Source organism: Ostrea edulis, chromosome 5 (assembly GCF_947568905.1).
Source record: "Ostrea edulis chromosome 5, xbOstEdul1.1, whole genome shotgun sequence".
In the NCBI taxonomy this organism is placed as follows: Eukaryota; Metazoa; Mollusca; class Bivalvia; order Ostreida; family Ostreidae; genus Ostrea; species Ostrea edulis.
This window is the reverse complement of record NC_079168.1, coordinates 66020490-66042711: the sequence shown is the minus strand read 5'-3', so window position 1 is coordinate 66042711 and position 22222 is coordinate 66020490. Positions and strand designations below refer to the sequence as shown.

Here is a 22222-nt window from a genome sequence, read left to right as displayed (position 1 = left end):
CAGGTCATACAATGTTACTAGTCAAATAATTCTACTAATGATATGTAATGATATCCAATTTCCACACAAACCTGAGGACTGGTGATGACTGCCCCCACTGGCTGTCCGCTGACGTACAGGAGTTGTGTTATTTTCAGCACGAAAGCTCCCTGACCGTTCCACTGTGTCACTCTGTGGACCTGCTACGTGACTGGGGATTGGTGACCCCTTGTCTGGGGAGTGTTTACTGGCCATGAACTGGGCGACCTCCTCCTCATTGAATTCCTGAGATTCTCGATGTGCTGCCATTGGAGACACACTGCGCCCCCGCTCGCCCTCTGGACTGGCTGATCTGTGTAGAACAGCTGCATGATGTTCATCAGGTGCTTGAGCTGTTTAAAGCAACAAAAAGGTTAATTACGTCATATTCAAATTAAATGTAGAACAAAAATCATAATTCACACACAATCTAAACAAAAATTGTTGTCATACTGGTTTACTGAAGTTCTCAAGAGCACAATTTTTAAAAAAAAAAACAAGGTTATTAAACACGATACAAGTTTAACCTTCACAGCAAGGGGCCAATGAAAATCCAAAGCAGTGTTAACATCAAACTGGTGGCAACAGTTGGGGATAAGGCTACTCCAATTGGCAAAAGCTTTGTGTCTAATGGGGAACAGGCAGAAAGCTTTGCATTAACTCAAGAAAACCCCTTATTTCCCTGCACGTATTCCAAGCAATACCTATGATGATCATAACATGCTAATGCAAGCTTCAATACATGTTTTATTTTATTCTCTTGTAATCATGCACAGCTACATCAAAATAAGATTTTATTTCATCTTCTTTTTTCTTTTGTTTTTTTTATATCAAAGAAATAAACTTTTATTGAGCGACATGCATTAAAACAAAGACCCAATTGGTCCTTAATGCTCACCTAAATAACCTCACATTTACTACACTTTAGACCCCTTGCTGATTTGAACAACCTTAAATCTTTACATGTATTCTTATGAAAACCGACTCCCTCTCTCATATGTGGAGCTTTGTTGTAGTCCTTTGAACTTTCAGTTTAAATTTATATTTAAATCTCGTTACCTTGACAAATTTTAACCCATCATGAGCAAAAAGATTTTTAGGAGCCACAATTTATATGCAATGCATAAGGGAACATTCAAGTTTTTCACTTACATGTATTTCTGAATTATCTCCCTTCAGAAGAAATGATATGACTCATCAGTTGTAAAACAATGTACATTTTCAGACAATGGACACCATTTGATCAGAAAACCTCACTCAAGTGTGTTGACTCAGTGCATTGTGGGTAAAATGTGAACAAATCATCATTGATTGGGAGAATTTCAATCTACAGTTCCACAAGATTTGATTGGTCGGTGTGCATTTTCAGTAGTGGACAACTGTGTTGGAAAGTGCAATGCAAGGCTAGGGTGTTAAGTTCCATATGTACAACAACTATCTATGTCGGAGAAGAAAGATGTAATTTTGTATTTAAGACCAACATCCCTGTGTTTATAAGAACTCCAATAAAAACGTTAGTCATTGGTTCTACTTTATTATCTACTTATCAATGATTTTAACGAATAAGGTTCATGGAGGGCCTTCATACCTCTAATAATTGTTGCTGCAACAGAAAGTGCATGATGGCCTATAATGTTCAATTAAACTTAATCATTCTTCTGATTTATTGAGATAGTGTACATTACACTTTTGTCATTCTTTTGATTAAAATAGTGTACAACATGTTCATTACACTTTGTTATTCTTTAGATTAAGTAAAATCTTGTTTTCATGGGCATATACTACCGTATATACTCGCCTATAAGTAAGATTTTTGGGAGTCAATTTTTGATCGAAAACTCTATGTCCGACTTATAGGCGCGTCCTAAGAAGATTGGTATTTTTCTGGGCGGCGTAATGTAGTGGGTTTTTTTTAAACAACTCCGACGATTATCATGGGCTACCACACAAATTATTATTGTTCACAAATATCTAGACATATTGTATTGTTTATGTATTTCAAAATTATGTATAAAGTACACGTATTTACATATTTTTATCTAGTTAAAAATTATTTACATACTGGTAACTAATACTTTCATTTCAACTAATCTATCGTTTATCAGTAAAATTGAATTACGGACCCGATTAATATCAATTGAAATATTCATATGTATACCGACTGAAATATATTTCATAAAAGATTGAATATTGTTAACAGATAATTTAGATCATCATTCTTGAGTCTTAAAAACTCTATTGTTGATACAATGAATTATACCAGAATCCCACAATAACAGTTTTCAGGAGGCAAGTGCCACTAAGTAAACATTGTGTCAGGTACTGGTAATTAGGAGACCATAATTGCTTAGGTAAACAAGGGATCATTGTCCATAATAGATCAAGGGAAGGGTTTAAACCCCAAACAGATATGGCTTGGATATTGAGTACCTCATAATTATTAATTTCTCAAAATATTATTTGAAACATGGGTAAAAACACTAGAGCATTGACTTGAAATTGTCAACCGATTCTGACAAAAATGTGTACCGACTTACAAGCGGGTCAATGGCAAATTCCTACAAAATAACCTTAAAAAATACAACCAACTTATAGGCGAGTATATACGGTACATTTCCAATGTTGTTGTCTTTGTTTTGGAAAATATATGAACTAAGGTATGAATTGTATGGACTGGCTTTTCACGAAGCACTAATGTGTAACACCAGTGTGAGGTGCTGCACTTCATACCCTCATACATTTTCAAATGAAATTCATTTTGTGAAACAATATTTGTAAATCAATATATGGCCCTTTGTTGGTTATGCATTCCTGACATTCTATCCATTGCACAAAGAAATTGCAGGTCACTAAAATTCTCACCTGTACATTGTAAAATGTCTACATTTAATGTGAACCAGACTCTTAGCAACCTTTAACCATGAAAACTAGAATGTCAGATTTTCCTCTCATGTTCTACAGATATATATGTATATTTCCTCTAATAATTAAGCTGCAAGAAAGTCGTTTCTGTTGATGTTCATGTTAATCTAATTAATATAAGCTGAAAAATAAAGAACAGTTTAGAAATTTTGAAATTATTTGTTAGTAAAAAAGGTTAAAAAGCAGCATTCACAGAATTCCGTACCCAAAAATGTGAAAAATGATGCAGAAATACCACAAACAAAGAGAAGTTTCCTAAACAATGGAATCTGGTGAAAATCTGGAAAGCTGTCTGAAACCGAAAAACTTGTGTAGCCTACTCTTAGTATATCAACACTATTTCCACACAGTCTCGATATCAAAATCTATCTGTGTCATTTCCACACAGTCTCGATATCAAAATCTATCTGTGTCATTAGAATTTTCAGTGACAAGTTTCTAAGACACTGTTCATCTCCGGGAGAAGGCCTGTTAATTTCACCACACATGTGTCATAAAGAACATTGACTAATTAGCATTCATTAATATTGTGCTACAAGCTAGAATTAAACTAAATTATGAAGTGCTGGCCACACAAGTTTTATTCAGGAAAATGCAAAAAAGTGATGAGAAGCATGAGACACAAACTCTAACGTGTAAAAATCACCTCCATCATCTCCAACGCTATCCTCAGGTGGTTGTTCGGAACTATGAAAAAATTCCAAGTCAGAGTGCGATGGGGTCTGAACTGAAAGCAACCATACACATTATGGGACCATAGTGATATACTGTATATGGAGAACAGATGTGATACTGCAATATTTCTGGAAGATGTTAGCATCTACATCAGCATATATATGAACCAGACGTGGAATTTAATCAGAAGAAACGAGATATGCCTATATTCATTTGTTTATATACGTACATTCAAGTATTAATTATTTTGGTGCTCTAGAAACAATTTTGGCATGCAAGAGATCTTCAGTTAATATAATCATAAGAAAAAGTGTATATTGTTCAGAAAGAAATCCAGTTTTTAAAATATATCATTGTGTGAAGAAACTTTTAAGAATATTTCAAATGAATTTCAATGGTAAAAAGGGCATGCATCATTACAAGCTAGTCTTCACAGAATGAAATTGGCAGTATCCTGAATCACGTCTCGATCAGTTTGTATTCTCGACATAATTTGTATTTGTTTTGTTATTTGACCCTCTAACCTGTTCAACAAACGTATACACTTAAGCTGGTTAATTTGTGTTTGTCTATTATATGTATGTCCTACAGGGTTATATATAGATATATATATGTGTAAATAAAGTTAGTTTATAACCACTTCAAATGTGACAATATTCCCCAGTTACACATTGTACAAAAAAATGAATATATGTATATTATATTGTGTAATATGACTGCACATCTATAGAACATAGAACTTATATCATATATCACAGAGATTAAATACAACTGAAAATAACACATCTGTTAATTTACCTGCATAATATTGGACTTTACTGATCCATTCTCTCATGTCGGATTCAGAAGCTGCCTCCAGTAACGACTCCGCTCCATCCGCACTCCGTAGTCTGAGGACGTGTTTCTTTTTGTGGTAATCCGAAGCTACATCACAGTATGCATTATGGAGGAACACAGGAGGGGTGGCTGGAATATTCTCCATAGCAGCTGTAAGTCAGAATCAGGATATCAACACCCAATTACAGAAATGCACGCGATAAGTCGTAAATTACAACATCTTATTACAGAAATACATGCGATAAGTCGTAAATTACAACATCTAATTACAGAAATATGTGCGATAAGTTGTAAATTACATCTAATTACAGAAATACACGTGATAAGTCGTAAATTACAACATCTAATTACAGAAATACACGCGATAAGTCGTAAATTACAACATCTTATTACAGAAATAGGAGTACCGTCTATAAAGTTGAACTTAAACACTATGATAGATGTTCAGGAGTCAAGATTATACTTTTATCAATTTCTGATCCATATAGCCCCATCATGAGGCCTGAAATCATGACCCATGAATTTCCCACTTTGGCAGCCTGGCTTCAATCTTGAGCAGCCATTCTGTGTGGTAGATGTTCATGAGCAAGATTTTCAAAATTAAGAAGTTTTTCTTCTATATGATCTATACACCTAAGCCCAGGAACCTAAACCTCTGACCTTGGGGCTAACAATTCACAAATTTTAGCACAAAACTGTAGATAAATTCTAAAGAAATAGTGCATTTTCACTTTGAGGGCAGAGTCTTGCCCGAACACCAAAATCCCTGACCCAGGGGCCATGAAATTCACAATTTTGATGGAAGCTTTTATCTTCATCTTTCTGCATGTATTTACCCATCTTGGACATTTGATGTCCAAGAGTAGAGAATTTTTTTAACAAGAGTACCGCAAACGGTACATAATACGCCTGTGAAATGCTTACATAGGGTGTTTTTCTTGTGCTATAATTTGTATAACTTTGCTTCAGGTAGTATCAGCCATCATGAGGCTGTGACAAACTTTCATATGAACAAAGGAAATTGAGATTTCCTCAAAATGGACCAAGTTCAACAACCTGTTATTTTCTCAAAAATTGTAGAAAATCAAAATCCATCCCACATGCACATCTTCAATACCCATACAAACACTCCACAAAATAAGAAGGCTCTCACTTGAAAACTGTGGGAGGAGTAGGGTTTACAAATTATGTACCCTCTATATAATAATTATTTCATGATATGTGAAAGGGAAATTAAATTATAAAGAGAAAACCCCGAACGGACGGACGGACGTACAGACATCGCTGTACCATAATACGTCCCGTCTAAAGACGGGCGTATAAAAATGACAAAGCATTTTCATCACTAGAAGCATTCAGTCCCTAATCAGGATTCCTGACCCATGGGCTGCGAATTTCACAATTTTTAGTCCAGTCTATCTCTCTCATTGTGACAATGCACATACTCTATCAGATATCCTGAAATAATGTTAAATATATAAAAATTTGCATTATTTTTGAGATTCTGGTCCTGTCCCTAGAAAACAAGAAACTTCCAACACCCAATTTTCCACCCCTTACAATGGGCCCAAGTAGTATCTATGAAGTTTAATGCAAGTTGGTCAAATATTTATACCCAGGCGACGTAAAAATGCATAAAGGTTTTTTTCTCTCATGTAAATATGTGCACAAATACAACAATATTCTTTAAACCCAATTCTCAGATTCCATTCTCTAGATTCAGCTTGTTCTGAAGTTCCCAGAACTGTTTTGGGGTTTTCCCCTAACATCACAAACTTGGGCCTAACTATAACACCTACCCTCCTTATCTTTGTAGAACACTAGAATCTGTCTATATAGAACCATGTAATAATTCTTCCAGGACCGTATTGTGGCACGCTTTCCTCCGCTCTGCGATTCCACTTTCCTCTCCACACATCCCTCAAAATCTGATGGAGGTAAGTTTTCTGGAAGCTTATACTTGTCCTTAAAACTTCTTGTTCTTCTTCTTAAATTAAAACTAGGAGTCCTCTTTTTCTTTTTATCGTCATCCTTTAAATGTTCAATGCGTTTTTGTTTCGGGCTTACAGGGGGAGTTAATTTCTCCTTTTTATGCAAGTCACTAGTAGTGGTTGTCGTAGGCGCCACCTGTATCTCTGGTGGTGGCATTTCTGGTAAATGTGGCGCCTCTTCCTCTGTTGGGGTGACAGTTTCAATGTTTGTAGATGTAACATTGTCATTCAGATTGACGATTCCCTCGCCTTGCCGGAATTCATAGGCTTTCTGTAACACTGGTGGTGGGGAGGTGGTTCCTTCCCCACGCTGCTTGAAGCTGATGGCACGTTTTACTTCGGCTCTGCTGGTCGATCGACCAATCAAATTCTTGACTGTACTAGTGTCTAGGCGGTCATCCCTGCGGTAAATAACAGTAATCTTGATACACAGCCACGAAGTCCCCCATTCACCCAATACATATAAATCTGATAATTATTATCTGAAACTTCAATGAGTTTTCTAAAAATTCCTACAAGTTCAAATGTCAAGAGGTCCAAGATTCTGACAAAAAATAATGCATGCCTTTAATATTTATGGAAAAAAGATTTAACTTACATGATAATTGTGCGAGTAAATTCATACATGCTAGGGGAAATTTTCTTACTTTTTGTCCTCGTCGCTTTCGGAGGAGTCGGCACCTTTCTGTCTCCTCAGCAGCACCTCTCTGGCTTTCCGCTGTTCTTCCTCTCGCTTTCTCTCCTTTGAAATAAATTACATATTTAGAAGTGGTAACATCGCACTAAACACTGTAAACTGTCAGAGAAGTTAACATTGAAGTTTCGGAAATGCTAGATTTTAAAAATATTATTCAGAAAGCGAAGAAAAAGCAAACATAAAATTCTTAGAAAAATGGGGGAGAAAAAGATTATCGTTAAAAGGAAACATTTTCTAACCACCATTGCATTAAACCCATTCAAATGTCCCAGAACGCACTACTCAGACAACTCCCACAAATCACTCCCTTACATACATATTCTGTAAACTGCCATTGTTTTAAGTTTGCTCTGTTTTCTTACACAAGTAAAGCATGTTTCGCGCTATTCTAGCTGCTCCTCTTCACTAATCTCTGTGAACAACTTCTCATGCTAGCTGCCTTATGCTATTTATTCATGTAAAGCTATCATTTACCTATCCACCATGAAATGATCTCAAACTTGACAATAAACACATTAAATTGACAATTCAACATTTCCTTTACATAAAAATAGTTGATATGTATTTCTGCAGTGCATATTTTGATTAAAATTACAAAATTTTATTATAGTTAACCAAATTTAGAAAGCATTAACTTCATAGTACACATCTAAGCCAGTTAGGCCTGATTTACTGTAAGCATAATTAAAGATAATTTTAATAATTACACACATTTTAAAAGCAGTATGCATAGAAAAGTGGTGATTCATCATAAATCATTGCCTATTTCTAATCGACCCTGAATAGATCATCATATTACATGTTACTATTAAAGACACCAGAGTAAAACTACAGAGAGATTTATAAAAAAAAAAAAAAAAAAAAAAAAAAAAAAAAAAAAACTATTTACCAGTATAAGTATTGATATAATATATGTCAAGAATGCTTTGCTCAAACCAAACAGGAATACAATGAACAACTTTCTTGATATGAGTGTTAAAATATTCAACAATATTCAAATTTTTAGGAAAAGTACAACAACGTCAAACCCGAACAAAAAGGTAGACTTATAACGAACTCATGGTGAGACAAGCACAGACAGCAACCATAAATCATTGGATTAATGGTCTCAAAGCAATGGCTAACTAACAAAATCACTCGGGTGCATCTTGAACGCACATCACTGACTGGATAGTAAGGAGAATTTATCAGTTTATGCAGCTGTGGTTCAAAATACACCTTCGTATTTAGCTTTGCAACAATATTAATACAAGAAAAAGCAAAAAACCAGCACATACATTTCTCTGTGTCTGCAAGAGAAAGTTTATCAAACAAATGATTTTATACATACATGTACCTTGATCAAGAATATCTTAATTTTAATTTAAAGAAGAATGTTTCAAAATGTATTTTTTTCCTTTTAATTCAATTCCTTAATGTAAGCAGAATGAGAGAAAGATTTGAAAATGTAAGAAAGCGAGAGCTGCAAAGGAAGGGACAGTGATTTGATTGCCTGGCAACTACTGATGTTTTTGTTTGGTGCTAGGTTGCAAGTATATTCGAAGTGTGAATTTTTCTCTTGCGAAAACTCTTTAATTAATAAAAGCCATGTGAAATGGTGATATGAAATGCAATGAACATCATCTTCAAATTTGGAGATTATACATTTTCTTGTGTATTGTTTGCATTTTGACATAATTTATTAGTATCCAGTATACAAATTGAACAGGAGATCTGAAAAACAAAGCTAACCTCTAGGATCCTCTCCTGTTCTCTTTTCCGGATCTCATCCATGCGCTCGATTTCCTTCTGTTGTATTTCAGCCAATGCCTGTTGCTGTTTCTGATCCAGCAATGATTTTTCCAGCTGAAATCAGTCGCATTACAGAGTGTAAACACAGGATTTCAGAAAAAATGAAATGTTAATTGACAAGATATTTCCGAGTTCTGTCAGAAAAAGATGGGAGTCAAACCTTCGCAAGTTTGATTTTAAATCATCCTCTGCCCTCTCTACACATTAAGCTATCGCAGAGCAAACAAAAATAACCCCTAGAGACAAAGATTTTAAAAAGAAATTCCCTTCCAAAATTCTCCATATATGCTGGAAATGAAAACAATTATCAAAGACATAACATAAATGAAATAAAAAATATATGGCAGACATGGTTACACGAATACTAATAAAATGAAAAAAAGGTGATTACAATCAAGGAAGACGAACCTAATTAAAATTTTTGCACAGCACATACTAAATTGTGGTGATATAGCAACTGAATGACATATTTGAATGAATACATCTTTTACTTTGTACAGTGAAATTTTCACACATTTTGTGTAATTAGTTCATTATTATGTTTACCCTGCAACCAATTCCAATGTAAATTCTTAAAACAATGAAATGTAAATGTAAATGATAAATTTTCTAGCTCAAGATAAACATTCATAATTATTTTCCTTTGATTTGAATGAATGAATATGCAAAAGAATATCTCAGCTTTCTGAGTCAAAACATCATACAAGGAGAATTCTTACATTCTATAATAAACTAGAACATTTCACATTTTCCATTTCAAATTTATCCCAGAAACCTTAAAATTAAAAAATTGTGTGATTTAAGATACCAAATGCCTCGGTGAATTCTCTCAGGAGGCGAGTAATCAGGTTCGTCATCCTTAACAATAAGTGATTACATTGTAATGCAATGAATGGAATAGTCTGAAACAAGGTTCAAAATGGGAATGAAGCTTTCCACATGCATATACACATATATTTAAAAAGTATTAAAAAGTAATAGGTACCTCCGTGTGGAAGAGACATTATTTAGTTATATTAGTAATATTTACCCTCTCAAAGCTTTTCTATAACACAGAAAGGGGTTAGTCATTTTCTCATCCAGAGTTATTGTGAATTGTGACTATACTTTTTATTTAATATACAATATCAAAAGTGCACATCTAAAATAATCAAATATGCAAGTAAGCTGAGTAAATATATGATGCACACAAACATAATACTATTTCCAATAATTAATAATATTTGACATTCAGTGTTAAACAGATGCATAAATCTAAGTGATGAATTGCCTCACAATGTCGATCTACTATACTGCACGTTCTCCTACCTACAGTGACTTACCTGTGTTCGCCGACAGATTGCATTGAATTTCTCCGACTGAGCATCGACCGTTTTCTCAAAGTCATCCTGTCGCCGTAGTAACTCCTCCACACCCTGGATATTCTCACCGACATTTTTTTCTTTCATCATTGGCTCGCGGATGTTCATCCACGCCTCGAGCTGTTCCATCTCGTGCCGTAATTGCTAAAATAGGCATAAAAATAACTTATTAATGACACATGCTCATATTTACATTCAAGATGCCTTTGTGAAACACAAAGGCCTCAAACATAGCAAATTTCTTTGGTAGCAAGGTTGACTTTGAATTCTGACCTTAACAACACAAAGCTTTGAATTTCAGTATCACACTTGCTTACATCTTGTGTATACTTCAAAATGTATGCTCACAGTAGAATAGAATATTCATTCAACCAATTTGGGCCCCTAGAGGAGCATAAGGATGCATATTGACAAAGTCCAAAATCACAGAAGCATATGACAAAGGAAAAGTAAATAGAGTAAATATCAACACATGACTATGACTTGGCATAAAGCTTTTACCTGGTCTTTCTGATAACAATATTTGACTTCTCTATCTTTCACAACTCAAATATTATGACTATGGACAAAGTTATAAACAGACAGGCCAAAAATAATAGCAGTCATTGCCCCTAATGATGAAACTGTTAGAAAGATGAAACTGTTGGAAAGATGAAACTGTTGGATGCTTTTTGGATAGGTAAGCATTCTGTGGTGTGACAGTTAGCCTTACCTGAGTCATTCTGTGGTGTGACAGTTAGCCTTACCTGAGTCATTCTGTGGTGTGACAGTTAGCCTTACCTGAGTCATTCCGTGGTGTGACAGTTAGCCTTACCTGAGCCTCCAGATTCTGTTCACACAGCTCCTGATACTGTTCAAACGTCTTAAGCAATGCCTCCCAGGCAGTGTTCAAGTCTGTTACTTTCTCTTTTATCTGCAAATATTCAAAGATCAAAATCACGTATCATGACTTTACAGAACCAACAATGACGACATGAGTAAGAGCAATTATTGCCCTTTATGTTATTTAAAATTCATACCTCATCTGACAGGAAGTGTCCATTTTCAATCATAATTTTCCCTGTCTCCAAGAACTTATTGACCGCCTCCTGCCGACTGTCTATTTCTGCTTTGTGTTCTTTACATCTGGTCATCATCAACTCAGCATTAGGCAGGTCTCGGGCTATCTCTTCCGCCAAAATAATAGCCATCATCTCGCTTATCCACGCTCTGAAATAGATGCACTTATCAACAATTCAACACATCAAAACAAATAGTCCACAAAATATTGCAAACAAATTTTTGTCAGCAAATAATTTCATTTAATAACATTAATAGGAAACCAGTTTGTGACTGTCATTAAAGTATAGTACTTATTGTGGCTCTCTATAGTCATTAAAGTATAGTACTTATTGTGGCTTTCTATAGTCATTAAAGTATAGTACTTATTGTGGCTTTCTATAGTCATTAAAGTATAGTACTTATTGTGGCTTTCTATAGTTATTAGTCACTTTAGTATAATTCCAATGTTATTTATTACAGTTGTTTTGATTGAACAAAAATAAAGCTAAATGAGAATTTACACATCAATAAATCCAAAAACGCTATGAATATATGTGCGACTGAAAACAAATAACATAGTGCGGGGAAACTATCCAAATTTTTAAAATTGTTAATACAATGAACAAATTGGATTTATGATAATCAAACATTCTTTTTGAAGAATTTATCGATGTGTAAACTCTGGACATTTTACTCAAAAACTTAACATAAAATTGTTTTACACTTTCATTCAGTTTGCGAGTAAAATGTCCATCGATAAATTCTTCAAAAAGAATGTTGAATCCTATAATAGTGCATACTGTAGCTCTCTATAGTCATTGAAGTATAGCTGTAGCTGGTCTGCTTGCTGCAGCTTCTCCTTCCTCTGGGACGCTTTCTCCACCAGGACGTTCCAGCACTGTACCATCTCCTCATGTTTGACTGCTATATGCTCCTGGGCATCCGGATATTGACCAATCAAACGCTCAGCTTCTTTGGTGATTGACTCCACTTGTTCACTAATAGCAGCTAAATCCCGCTGTATAGAAAAGATACCGCAAATAAAAAAAACTGCTAAGTAAACTGTAACTCACTTATAAATCGGAATTATCCTTTCTCATACAAGTGGTAGATAATAATGTGAAAACACTTTCATTCGTTTTACAACACACCTCAAAGCCCTCATGCTTGCTCATAAGTGACTGGACAGATTCTAGGTCATGTCCATAATCCTCAGCACTAACTACCCCTTCCTTCTCCTGAATCCAGTCCAAAGTGTCGTCTGCATCGCGTCCATACATGTGTACCTCCTTAGCTGCAGCTAGAGCCTACATAACAAACATGTAAGGCATACTTTGATCCTCATTAACACAATATTAAAAAATGCAAGTTTTCAAAACAGAAAAATTCTATGGAAATACATGTGTACATGATTTTGGTAACAGTGTCAGATTTTTATTTGTACAATGTAAGTGTGATACACAGCTGTTCAGTAAACACACCTCCTGTCTAGCCTTGGCCACCTCCTTCAAATCATTCCATTGTTGAGTCACCTCGGACGACCTCTTTTTTATTGCTTCCAATTCAAAATGGCTGGCCTCTATCATTTCTGTTGCCATGACAGTGACATTTGTGACCCTTTCTTCACTACTGTTCAGATCATGAAGGAAGTCCTCAAACTTCTGCTGCAGAACCTGTTAGACAGTACAAACCGTTCTATTAAATGAGCCACGACATTCATTCCTCACAGACAATAGCCACAAGAAAAAAATTGTGTCCCCATAAAAATGTTCCCTATACATTTCATACAAAACCATTTTTTTTCAAGAGCTTAAAAATGTATATGGACATCATTCTTACTTCATATTTCATAGAAAAAAATTTCATTAATTTTATGTTTACCATTTCTTCTAGAAATTTTAGTATTTCGTGACTACCTAAAGCGGAAGAGAATAAGGGCTCTAAAATAAATTGTTTTGTTTATCATTACATCACTGCACTACGTGATCATAAAACTACATATTCCAAAATAATGAGAAGAAACAGTAAACATTATCTGAAATTCAAAATGCATACTTCAAAGAAACAAAATCAAGCCAGAATGGACTTCAGGCTTTGTTCAAAATGCTGTTTACCTAGAAATTTTCCAGTGTAATCTTCACTCGGACCCATGATTTTGTCTCATTTAAATAAATACTCATCTAAATCCATTTACAACTACTTTAGGATGATGAGTTAATTCAAGCCCAATTTTTAATTTACCCATTTTGAATGATAATGAAACAACAGCAATAAAATTTTATGATACATGCATAGAATTTATAGGAATTTTTTTTAATTGGGAACTCTTTTTTGGCCAATAAGTGCATTACATTTCATATTTTTTTGGACCTTTTCATCACTTCTTTCATTCATTTATTATGTCTACTTCACTGCGAGATCTTCAGCACTTACCTCAACATGCTCTAGATCCTGCCCATAATCTTCTGACGATGCAATCACAACCTTGTCAGTGATCCAGTTGGTGACATCGTCAGCCTCCCTGTAAAACTCGAACAGTCTCCTGGTCTCCAGAAGTTTGATCCTCCTCTGACTGGCCAGGTCCTGCAGGGAGCTGTACTTCTGCTCCACAGATGTCTGCTGCTTCTTTATGTTCTCCATGTCAAAATGTTCCTTCTCCACCAAACTTCTGCTTAATGCTGCCAACTCGGCAATGTTGCTGCTGAAGATCTCAATGTCTCTCTCTAAAGTGTCCATTTTCTTCAGGTTTATCTAGAAAGAAATTCATGTTTTTCACATTTTTATAGGTCTAATGACACTATTACTTACATAGTGAAGGAATACTACAAATGCATATATTTAAAGTTATTTGTTTACCTGAACACCGTCTTCATCCTTGCCATAGTCCGGACTACTCAGAAGAGGTATCTTCTCACCCATCCAGGACTCGGCCACAGAAATCTCGGCATAGAACTGTCAAACAGAGATTCAAGTATGTAAACAAGCACATTTAATGTTCACGAAGACCTGAAAATGGATTCAGAATAATGATCAACATACTGTTTGAGATTCCAACGATGCCTGGAGTTTGACTTTACGTTCCATTGTTAATTCCTGAAGTTGATGAAGTTCAATCTGCAGTTTGTCTAGCTGGGCTTTGATGTTGTCTGAAGCAAAGTGTTTGGCCTGCATCATTCTCTGGGCTGCTGTGGCTACTGACTCAATCAAAGGCTCATGGGCAACGATCTCAGATTCCAAAGCCTGTTCAAAATATAAATATTATTTATATATACATCATCATGTTGGTATACAGTCAAAATCATGATAAAAAGATATTAATGATATCAAGACTAAGTTGAATGCTCGACAATAAATAGAGTAAAAGTTTAAAGTTTACACCCACCTTTTGCAGATTTAAAATCTTCAGGATCAACAATTTTTTATACGAGTCAACACTACAGTATAATCAGTCCTTAACTATATCATCATATTCAAATTGAAATGTATCGTAACCATGACAACAAAGTACAAAACATAATCAGGCAATGAAATTAAGGGGAAATACTCGCTAAATGGGAGTTCAAAATTGAAATTGCGAGTGAAAAATCACAATTGGTCGCAATTTTTTGTGAGTGAAAAAAACCCGATCTTTTTTCCAACTTTCCTCGGTTTATTGGCTGTACTTTGAAGTTTACAATGATTTCATATTGTGCATAGAAACACTTTACAGAGTGACTTTTAACACATTGAAAAAGTAAACGTGGATTGAACAATTTTAAATAACTGAGGCCAATGTCATCTCAGTCAGTGATTTCAAAGTACTTCAAGCATACTTCGGGCGTTTCAGAGACGTCTGATTTAAATAACAATCATGATGATCTCATTCATGTTTACTCAACACACATTTTGACAGCTGTGATCTTTAAATATTTTTCAATGAAAACTTAAGATGAATTTGTATTATGTATATTAAATTATCTTGATTTGAAATAATGAAATAGGATTTCAGTTTTCCCTAAATTACCTATAAAATTTGGTTTAATTGTTCACAAGTCATATGTACAAAGATGTAATCTAATCTACCTTTAAGACCCTTATAAGACATATAATTTAATCAATAAAATCTTTTGATAATTAACCTTATGTTTAAAGAGGATTCACACAAAACGTCACTTCTTACACCATTACAGAGTCTGACAAAATGTCACTTCTTACACCATTACAGAGTTTGACAAAATGTCACTTCTTACATCACTACAGAGTCACACAAAATGTCACTTCTTACATCATTACAGAGTCTGACAAAATGTCACTTCTTGCACCATTACAGAGTCTGACAAAATGTCACTTCTTACACCATTACAGAGTCTGACAAAATGTCACTTCTTACACCATTACAGAGTCTGACAAAATGTCACTTCTTACACCATTACAGAGTCACTGAGTCTGAGGAAATCAGAATACATCTATACAGTAGTTAAACCTTTGAAAAAAAAAAAAAACTTCATTCATACTAAGTGCAGTATTCTGCATACCTGATGTTTTTTCACAAGATTTTGGACGGCAGTCAGTGAGTTCCCAAGGTCAGTAGAGGCTGCCACAGGTAGTTTTTCCTGTATCCATGACAACTCATCTTCCACGTCTCTGTAGTACTGATACATCAGTAAAGCATCCTCCAGGTTGTCCCGTCGAATCGTGGCTGGCTCCGAGAGGGACTCGTATCTGTAAACAGCGTCAACATATTCGTACATTTCAGAGATGATGATTTAAACTCATAAAGAGCATACCCCTTATCCAAATTTATTTCTTAATCAGAATTTCATACATGCATTATGCTTTCTTTTCAAAAGAGATGAACAAAAAGCCTGGAAACGCATTCTGTATCAAACTGCATGCAAATCACATGTATGTCAACATGCTATACACAAAACAAACATTTTACTTGTCCAAAATCCACTTCATCAGAGTCAAAGATGAACAATATACTTACTTTTCTTGAACAACTTTGGCTCGGGCTTGGAGTTCTTTGTTCATGAAATGTTTGGCTTCTTTGAACACATGGGCGGCATCTTGAACATCCTGAACCTTTTCTTTGTGGTTAGCTATATCTTGTTCCAACAGCTTCAATATAAAAAATGCAATTTTTGACATTGAATTCACTGTAGTAACTTCACTTTTTTTTTTTAATTTTACGAATACTGAAACCCATAGCTTGCACATTTTGGTGAAAGTTTCATGGTTTTCCTTACCTGGTGTTTTTTGAGTAATTTATTGACAGAGTATAAATCCTTCCCATGGTCCTCCGACATGAGCTGAGATTCAACATCATCCATCCATGACATCAAATCATCTACAACTCTGTTGTACATCAGAGCCTGAAGTAACAAACATTAAGGTCAACATTCACCATACACTAGTTACAAACATTAAGGTGAACATTCACCTTACACTAGTAACAAACACTAAGGTGAACATTCACCTTACACTAGTAACAAACATTATGGTCAACATTCACCTTACACTAGTAACAAACACTAAGGTCAACATTCACCTTAAACTAGTAACAAACTCTAAGGTGAACATTCACCTTACACTAGTAACAAACATTAGAGTCAACATTCACCTTACACTAGTAACACACATTAAGGTCAACATTCACCTTACACTAGTAACAACATTAAGGTCAACATTCACCTTACACTAGTAACAACATTAAGGTCAACATTCACCTTACACTAGTAACAAACATTAAGGTCAACATTCACCTTACACTAGTAACACACATTAAGGTGAACATTCACCTTACACTAGTAACAACATTAAGGTCAACATTCACCTTACACTAGTAACAACATTATGGTCAACATTCACCTTACACTAGTAACAAACACTAAGGTGAACATTCACCTTACACTAGTAACAAACATTATGGTCAACATTCACCTTACACTAGTAACAAACACTAAGGTCAACATTCACCTTAAACTAGTAACAAACTCTAAGGTGAACATTCACCTTACACTAGTAACAAACATTAAAGGGACTGGTTCACGTTTTTCGTAAGAAATGTATTTCATTTTTTATGTTAAAAATTAAAAATATAACTAATTTAAAGTTGACAACCCAAATTTGGACCGTCTTAATGCAAGGATAAAAGGAATATTTTAGCTTTGATTCTGTGTTATGTAAACAAAGACTCGAGTCTTTTTATGTAAACAAACAAACCAATGAAACATTAATTTTGTAATTTAAAGCATCTTCATTTTGTACAATTACAAATTTTAACTTTTAAATGACACATTTTACCTAAAGTATACTTGAAATGGGATATATATAATAAACTTGAATTAATATCCATTTATTTTAAAACTTCAAAAACAATAACACACCTCAATCTTTGTTTTCAAAACAAATGATAAATTCTCTTTAATGAGCTTCTGTCATGACGAATAACCTTAATTTTATTGTGAAACCTTCTAAACATATTAGACGGAAGATTTTGATCATTTAAAGTGAAAAACAAAATTTTGGGTAAAATTGTGAATCAGTCCCTTTAAGGTGAACATTCACCTTACACTAGTAACAAACATTAAGGTGAACATACACCTTACACTAGTAACAAACATTAAGGTGAACATACACCTTACACTAGTAACAAACATTAAGGTGAACATACACCTTACACTAGTAACAAACATTAAGGTGAACATACACCTTACACTAGTAACAAACATTAAGGTGAACATACACCTTACACTAGTAACAAACATTAAGGTGAACATACACCTTACACTAGTAACAAACATTAAGGTGAACACACAATTTACACTAGTAACAAATGCTAAGGTCAACATTCACCTTACAGTAGGAACAAACACACTCTCTCGTAGCTGTCTTCAATATTTTCAAACTTTTAACATCAGGCATTTTTTTTGACATTCATATTCCTTTACTTTGATGCTGTGAACTAAGGAAGACAAACCTGATAGGCATCCTGCAGTCTGTCCTTCTTCTCAGCACTGGCTGCCATTAATGCCTCCCAGCTTAACTCCAGCTCTTCTATTCGTTTCTGAATGTCCGTCTTTGCGTAATGGTCATTATCAACCAATCCTTTTCCTTCCTGCAGAGTGATGAAACAAATCCTTAAATACACATCTTTCCAGCGTAACATATGCTTGATCTACTGGTTTCACTGTTACCAATATATATACACTTTTAAGTTCTACACACTGTAATTAGCCGGGTCAATTCTATGCAGTATCAAACCTGAACTAGAGAAATGACGCTATCAAATGTACATGGCCACTCTTATTATCCTAACTAATGTTACTCTCAGTGACTTGATGATTTAAAGTGATGCACTTCAAATGTATTCCGCTACAAACTGGTATTTTGTGAGAATTGCCTACCTCTACCACGGCATCCACCCGGTTCCTATTGGCCGTCACCTCCGCTTCAAATGCCTGGTGTTTCTGGAGTTTGGCCTGTAGGTTAGTAGGATCCCGGTATGATTCATCCAGGGCCACCTGCAGTTTTTCATTTATCCATCCAGTCACTTCATACAAATTCCTCAAGAATAACTGGTAGTTTCTTGAATCATTCAGTTTCTTTCTACGAGCCTCACAATGCTCCCAGAATGCATTGCACCGATTCAAAACTTCCTGGCACCTTTCTGTAATTTCGTTAGAAGCATAGTGATCTTGGGTTTTCAGGTTTTCTGCAAATTGTTTCAAGTCCTCGATTTTATCTACTTGTTTCCGTGATGTTTTTATAAATCCATCATGTTTCTTCTGAAGTGCTTCTACACTGTGTAAATTATTCTGAAATTCAAAATGAAGATGTTGTGGTGTATAATTCACAAACTGTGGACCGTTTTTCCTTGTTTTCTAGTAAAGGCTCTTCAGTAAACGGTACTTACGCCTAAATCTTCATTGGCAAGGAAGACTTCTTTGGAGGAGATCCACGATTCTGCCTGTTCTGCTGTTTCTTTGAAAACCTGCACAAATCAAAACTGGATATCATGTACATCTTGAACCTAAGCACTATTTCTAATTTTACTCAACTGTATCACTGGACATCATGTACATCTTGAACCTAAGCACTATTTCTAATTTTACTCAACTGTATCATCACTTTGCAAAAATCTAAAACAAAGTTACATTCTTTCATACATCAAAGCGGCAGACCTAGAAGTGTGGTTACAGGAGTTCCAACTCACCTCCCCCCTTTCATTGAATTTTTTTTTCTGAATCTGTCCTTGAATCCAAAATGATACATTAAATAAACAGAAAAACAATGTCAAGTAGAATGTTAAAACATCACCAACCTGTAAGTCGTGACACTGAGTAAGGAGATGATTTCGTTTATCCCACGCAGCGTTCAGCATTAGTTTGGTGTGATCCAGCTGACCAGTCATTTTCTGGATCTCTTCTGATGAATAGTGTTTCTTCTCGACCAGTCTGTTTCCGTGTTCACGCACAGCAGCAAAATGAGACTTCCTTCCCTCTATCTCAGCCTGTAAAACAGATTTACTATCCATGTTCAAAAAGTTCATTCTTAAGACTTTTTTTAAGTGGACAAATCCATGAATTGTACACCATGGGAATACCTTGCGTTCATGGTGAATTTGAAGCATACTCTCGGCCTCGGGAACATCTTTCGCTAACTCTGCCGCGTTCATTCTCTGCACCATCTCACTGGACCAGGAGACCTATAGACACAGAGAGTAAATTAATGACCACCTCTGTACAGCAAATTCATATAAAACATTGCTATTTGTTTCTGACACCTACCAGTTCCCTGGCGTCCGCAAGAAATTTCTGTAACTGATAAGAATCAGACAGTTTCTGTTTCCTGAGAAAAAAAAATAAAGAACACAATTTTAATTTCCATGATTGTAATATTAGTGTAATCCATGGACGTTTATTGGCTGTCAGACATTAAGTTTCCCCCCGATTGATGTTTATAATCAACCAGCTTTTGGTGTTAATTTTTCCTTACTTATATTCATAATCAATCTCACAAACTCAGCTCAGCAATCATGAATTAATATCCCCCCCCCCCCCCCCCCCCCCCGTTTATAATCGACCACACAATCAGTGCTTGGCAATCGTACAGTAATTTTCCCCGACTAATGTTATGATCACAGTCACTGTTACCTGTTGACTAATGTTATGATGGAGCACACTGTTACCTGTTGACTAATGTTATGATGGATCACACCGTTACCTGTTGACTAATGTTATGATGGATCACACCGTTACCTGTTGACTAATGTTATGATGGATCACACCGTTACCTGTTGACTAATGTTATGATGGATCACAATCACTGTTACCTGTTGTCTAATGTTATGATGGATCACACTGTTACCTGTTGTCCGACAATTCCTCCAGCTTCTCCCAGTTGTCCTGGGCCTCCTGCTGTTTCTGGTGAATAGCCTCAGCCTTGTCCGGATATTTCCTACATAGCTTACTCTCCAGGGACTCCATTTTCTATACAATGAAGAAATGACATGTACACTTGAAACCTGCCCTTTTCTCTAGATTTTTGTGAATGTGTATAGCTTAAGTGTGATCCAAGATTCCTTACATATATCTCAACTCAACAAATGTATCGTATACAGTACCCGCAACGTTATTCTTGACATGATAAACAATAGAACACAATAAACGCACGATAGGATAGGATACACGCACGATCCGATAGGATATACGCACGATACAATAGGATACACGATAAACCTGATAAACGCAAAACCTGATAAACGATATTCCCGATAAACTCAAAACACAATAAACGATCTTCACGATAAACGGAAAACCTGATAGAAATGTTAGACAGAACGAAATTTTGATACCGACAACATAATTACATTATGTTGGTAATAATACTGAAGGATTTCAATATTCATTATACACCTAAAATGTATAATTTCTTAATACACGGTCATGTACTTTTAAAAAAAATATTTTTATTTCAATTTTTTACGCCATCACAGCTAAAATCAGAAAACTAAACTGTATAACGGTATTTAATTCATTATTTGATATCTATTTGAATTTTCCCAGCCAATGATTCTAAAATTATATTATGTTTAATATATAAATTATACAGTGAATTAATTAGATATAATATAATGTTGTGATATCATGCTTCAGCAGCTCTCTGATTATAATGTCTATTATCTTGAATGTGAAATAAACCAAGGAATATTTTGTGTGTAGCGAGGAGGGGGTTACAGTATAATCTGTCTAAACCGGCTATGTGTGGTTCCAAAGAAATTGGCCGGTTTGTACAGAGTCCGGAGTACAGAATGTTGACAATAATGAGAGTTGCTTCCCTTGTATTCACTATCTATGCATACGTGTGTAATGATTGCCAACGTTTTAATATATCACAAAAGAACTCAAAATGTAAAAATATAAATGTCAGTGTTTTATTGTCGTGCTCATTTGAAATAGTTCAATTTTTATTAAACAGTTTAAAATCTGGGAATAATTCGCGCAATTTTCTGTTGGTTAATTGTCGATTTCGTCTACATCATCGCCGTTATCAAGTGCTATATTATGTACGTTTGTCAAGTTTGTGTTGTGTTTGTTTAAAATTTGTCTTTCCCAGCTTTCATTGCAAATGTATCGCTTTCAACTGTCTCAATTTGTGAAACGGAAACTAATACAATGCCGAGTGATCGACCGGACATGGCGAGTTGTGTTAGCTAACTGCATATCATCACTGTCTGACTCGCCGTAGAGCTCCGAGAAGTCCACGAGGGGAAACCCTGCTTTTGGAAAACATAACGGGATTGTTGCCGATTTTGTTTCATTCCAAGAATGTATCGAATTTATCGATTAATTGAACTTTGTCTTTTAATGTCAGTTCTCGTCTCTGTCGTTAGGGGGAGCGCCATT

At 35.2% G+C, this 22222-nt stretch overlaps 1 protein-coding gene across 5 annotated transcripts in view; it reads right to left on the bottom strand.

The window, feature by feature from the left end:
- The window catches only part of LOC125649793 (spectrin alpha chain, non-erythrocytic 1-like), a 157580-nt gene that overhangs the window by 5199 nt on the left and 130159 nt on the right, over nt 1-22222 (bottom strand). For 3 of the 5 annotated variants that reach the window (XM_056165159.1, XM_048877569.2, XM_048877570.2), the window contains 25 exons: nt 20685-20806; nt 20105-20165; nt 19921-20022; nt 19639-19827; nt 19231-19308; nt 18722-19132; nt 18295-18432; nt 16562-16687; nt 16303-16433; nt 15848-16034; nt 14373-14573; nt 14190-14285; nt 13767-14084; nt 12815-13006; nt 12485-12640; nt 12134-12351; nt 11312-11501; nt 11107-11205; nt 10254-10436; nt 8872-8985; nt 7091-7185; nt 6252-6844; nt 4414-4602; nt 3587-3667; nt 72-371 (listed from right to left, as the gene is read on the bottom strand). In XM_056165159.1, the coding sequence (XP_056021134.1) occupies nt 72-371; nt 3587-3667; nt 4414-4602; nt 6252-6844; nt 7091-7185; nt 8872-8985; nt 10254-10436; nt 11107-11205; nt 11312-11501; nt 12134-12351; nt 12485-12640; nt 12815-13006; nt 13767-14084; nt 14190-14285; nt 14373-14573; nt 15848-16034; nt 16303-16433; nt 16562-16687; nt 18295-18432; nt 18722-19132; nt 19231-19308; nt 19639-19827; nt 19921-20022; nt 20105-20165; nt 20685-20806 (4570 nt within the window). Of the gene's footprint in view, nt 1-71; nt 372-3586; nt 3668-4413; nt 4603-6251; nt 6845-7090; nt 8430-8871; nt 8986-10253; nt 10437-11106; nt 11206-11311; nt 11502-12133; nt 12352-12484; nt 12641-12814; nt 13007-13766; nt 14085-14189; nt 14286-14372; nt 14574-15847; nt 16035-16302; nt 16434-16561; nt 16688-18294; nt 18433-18721; nt 19133-19230; nt 19309-19638; nt 19828-19920; nt 20023-20104; nt 20166-20684; nt 20807-22222 lie in introns of those variants that run through there. The other 2 variants (XM_048877571.2, XM_056165160.1) reach the window with 2 other exon arrangements.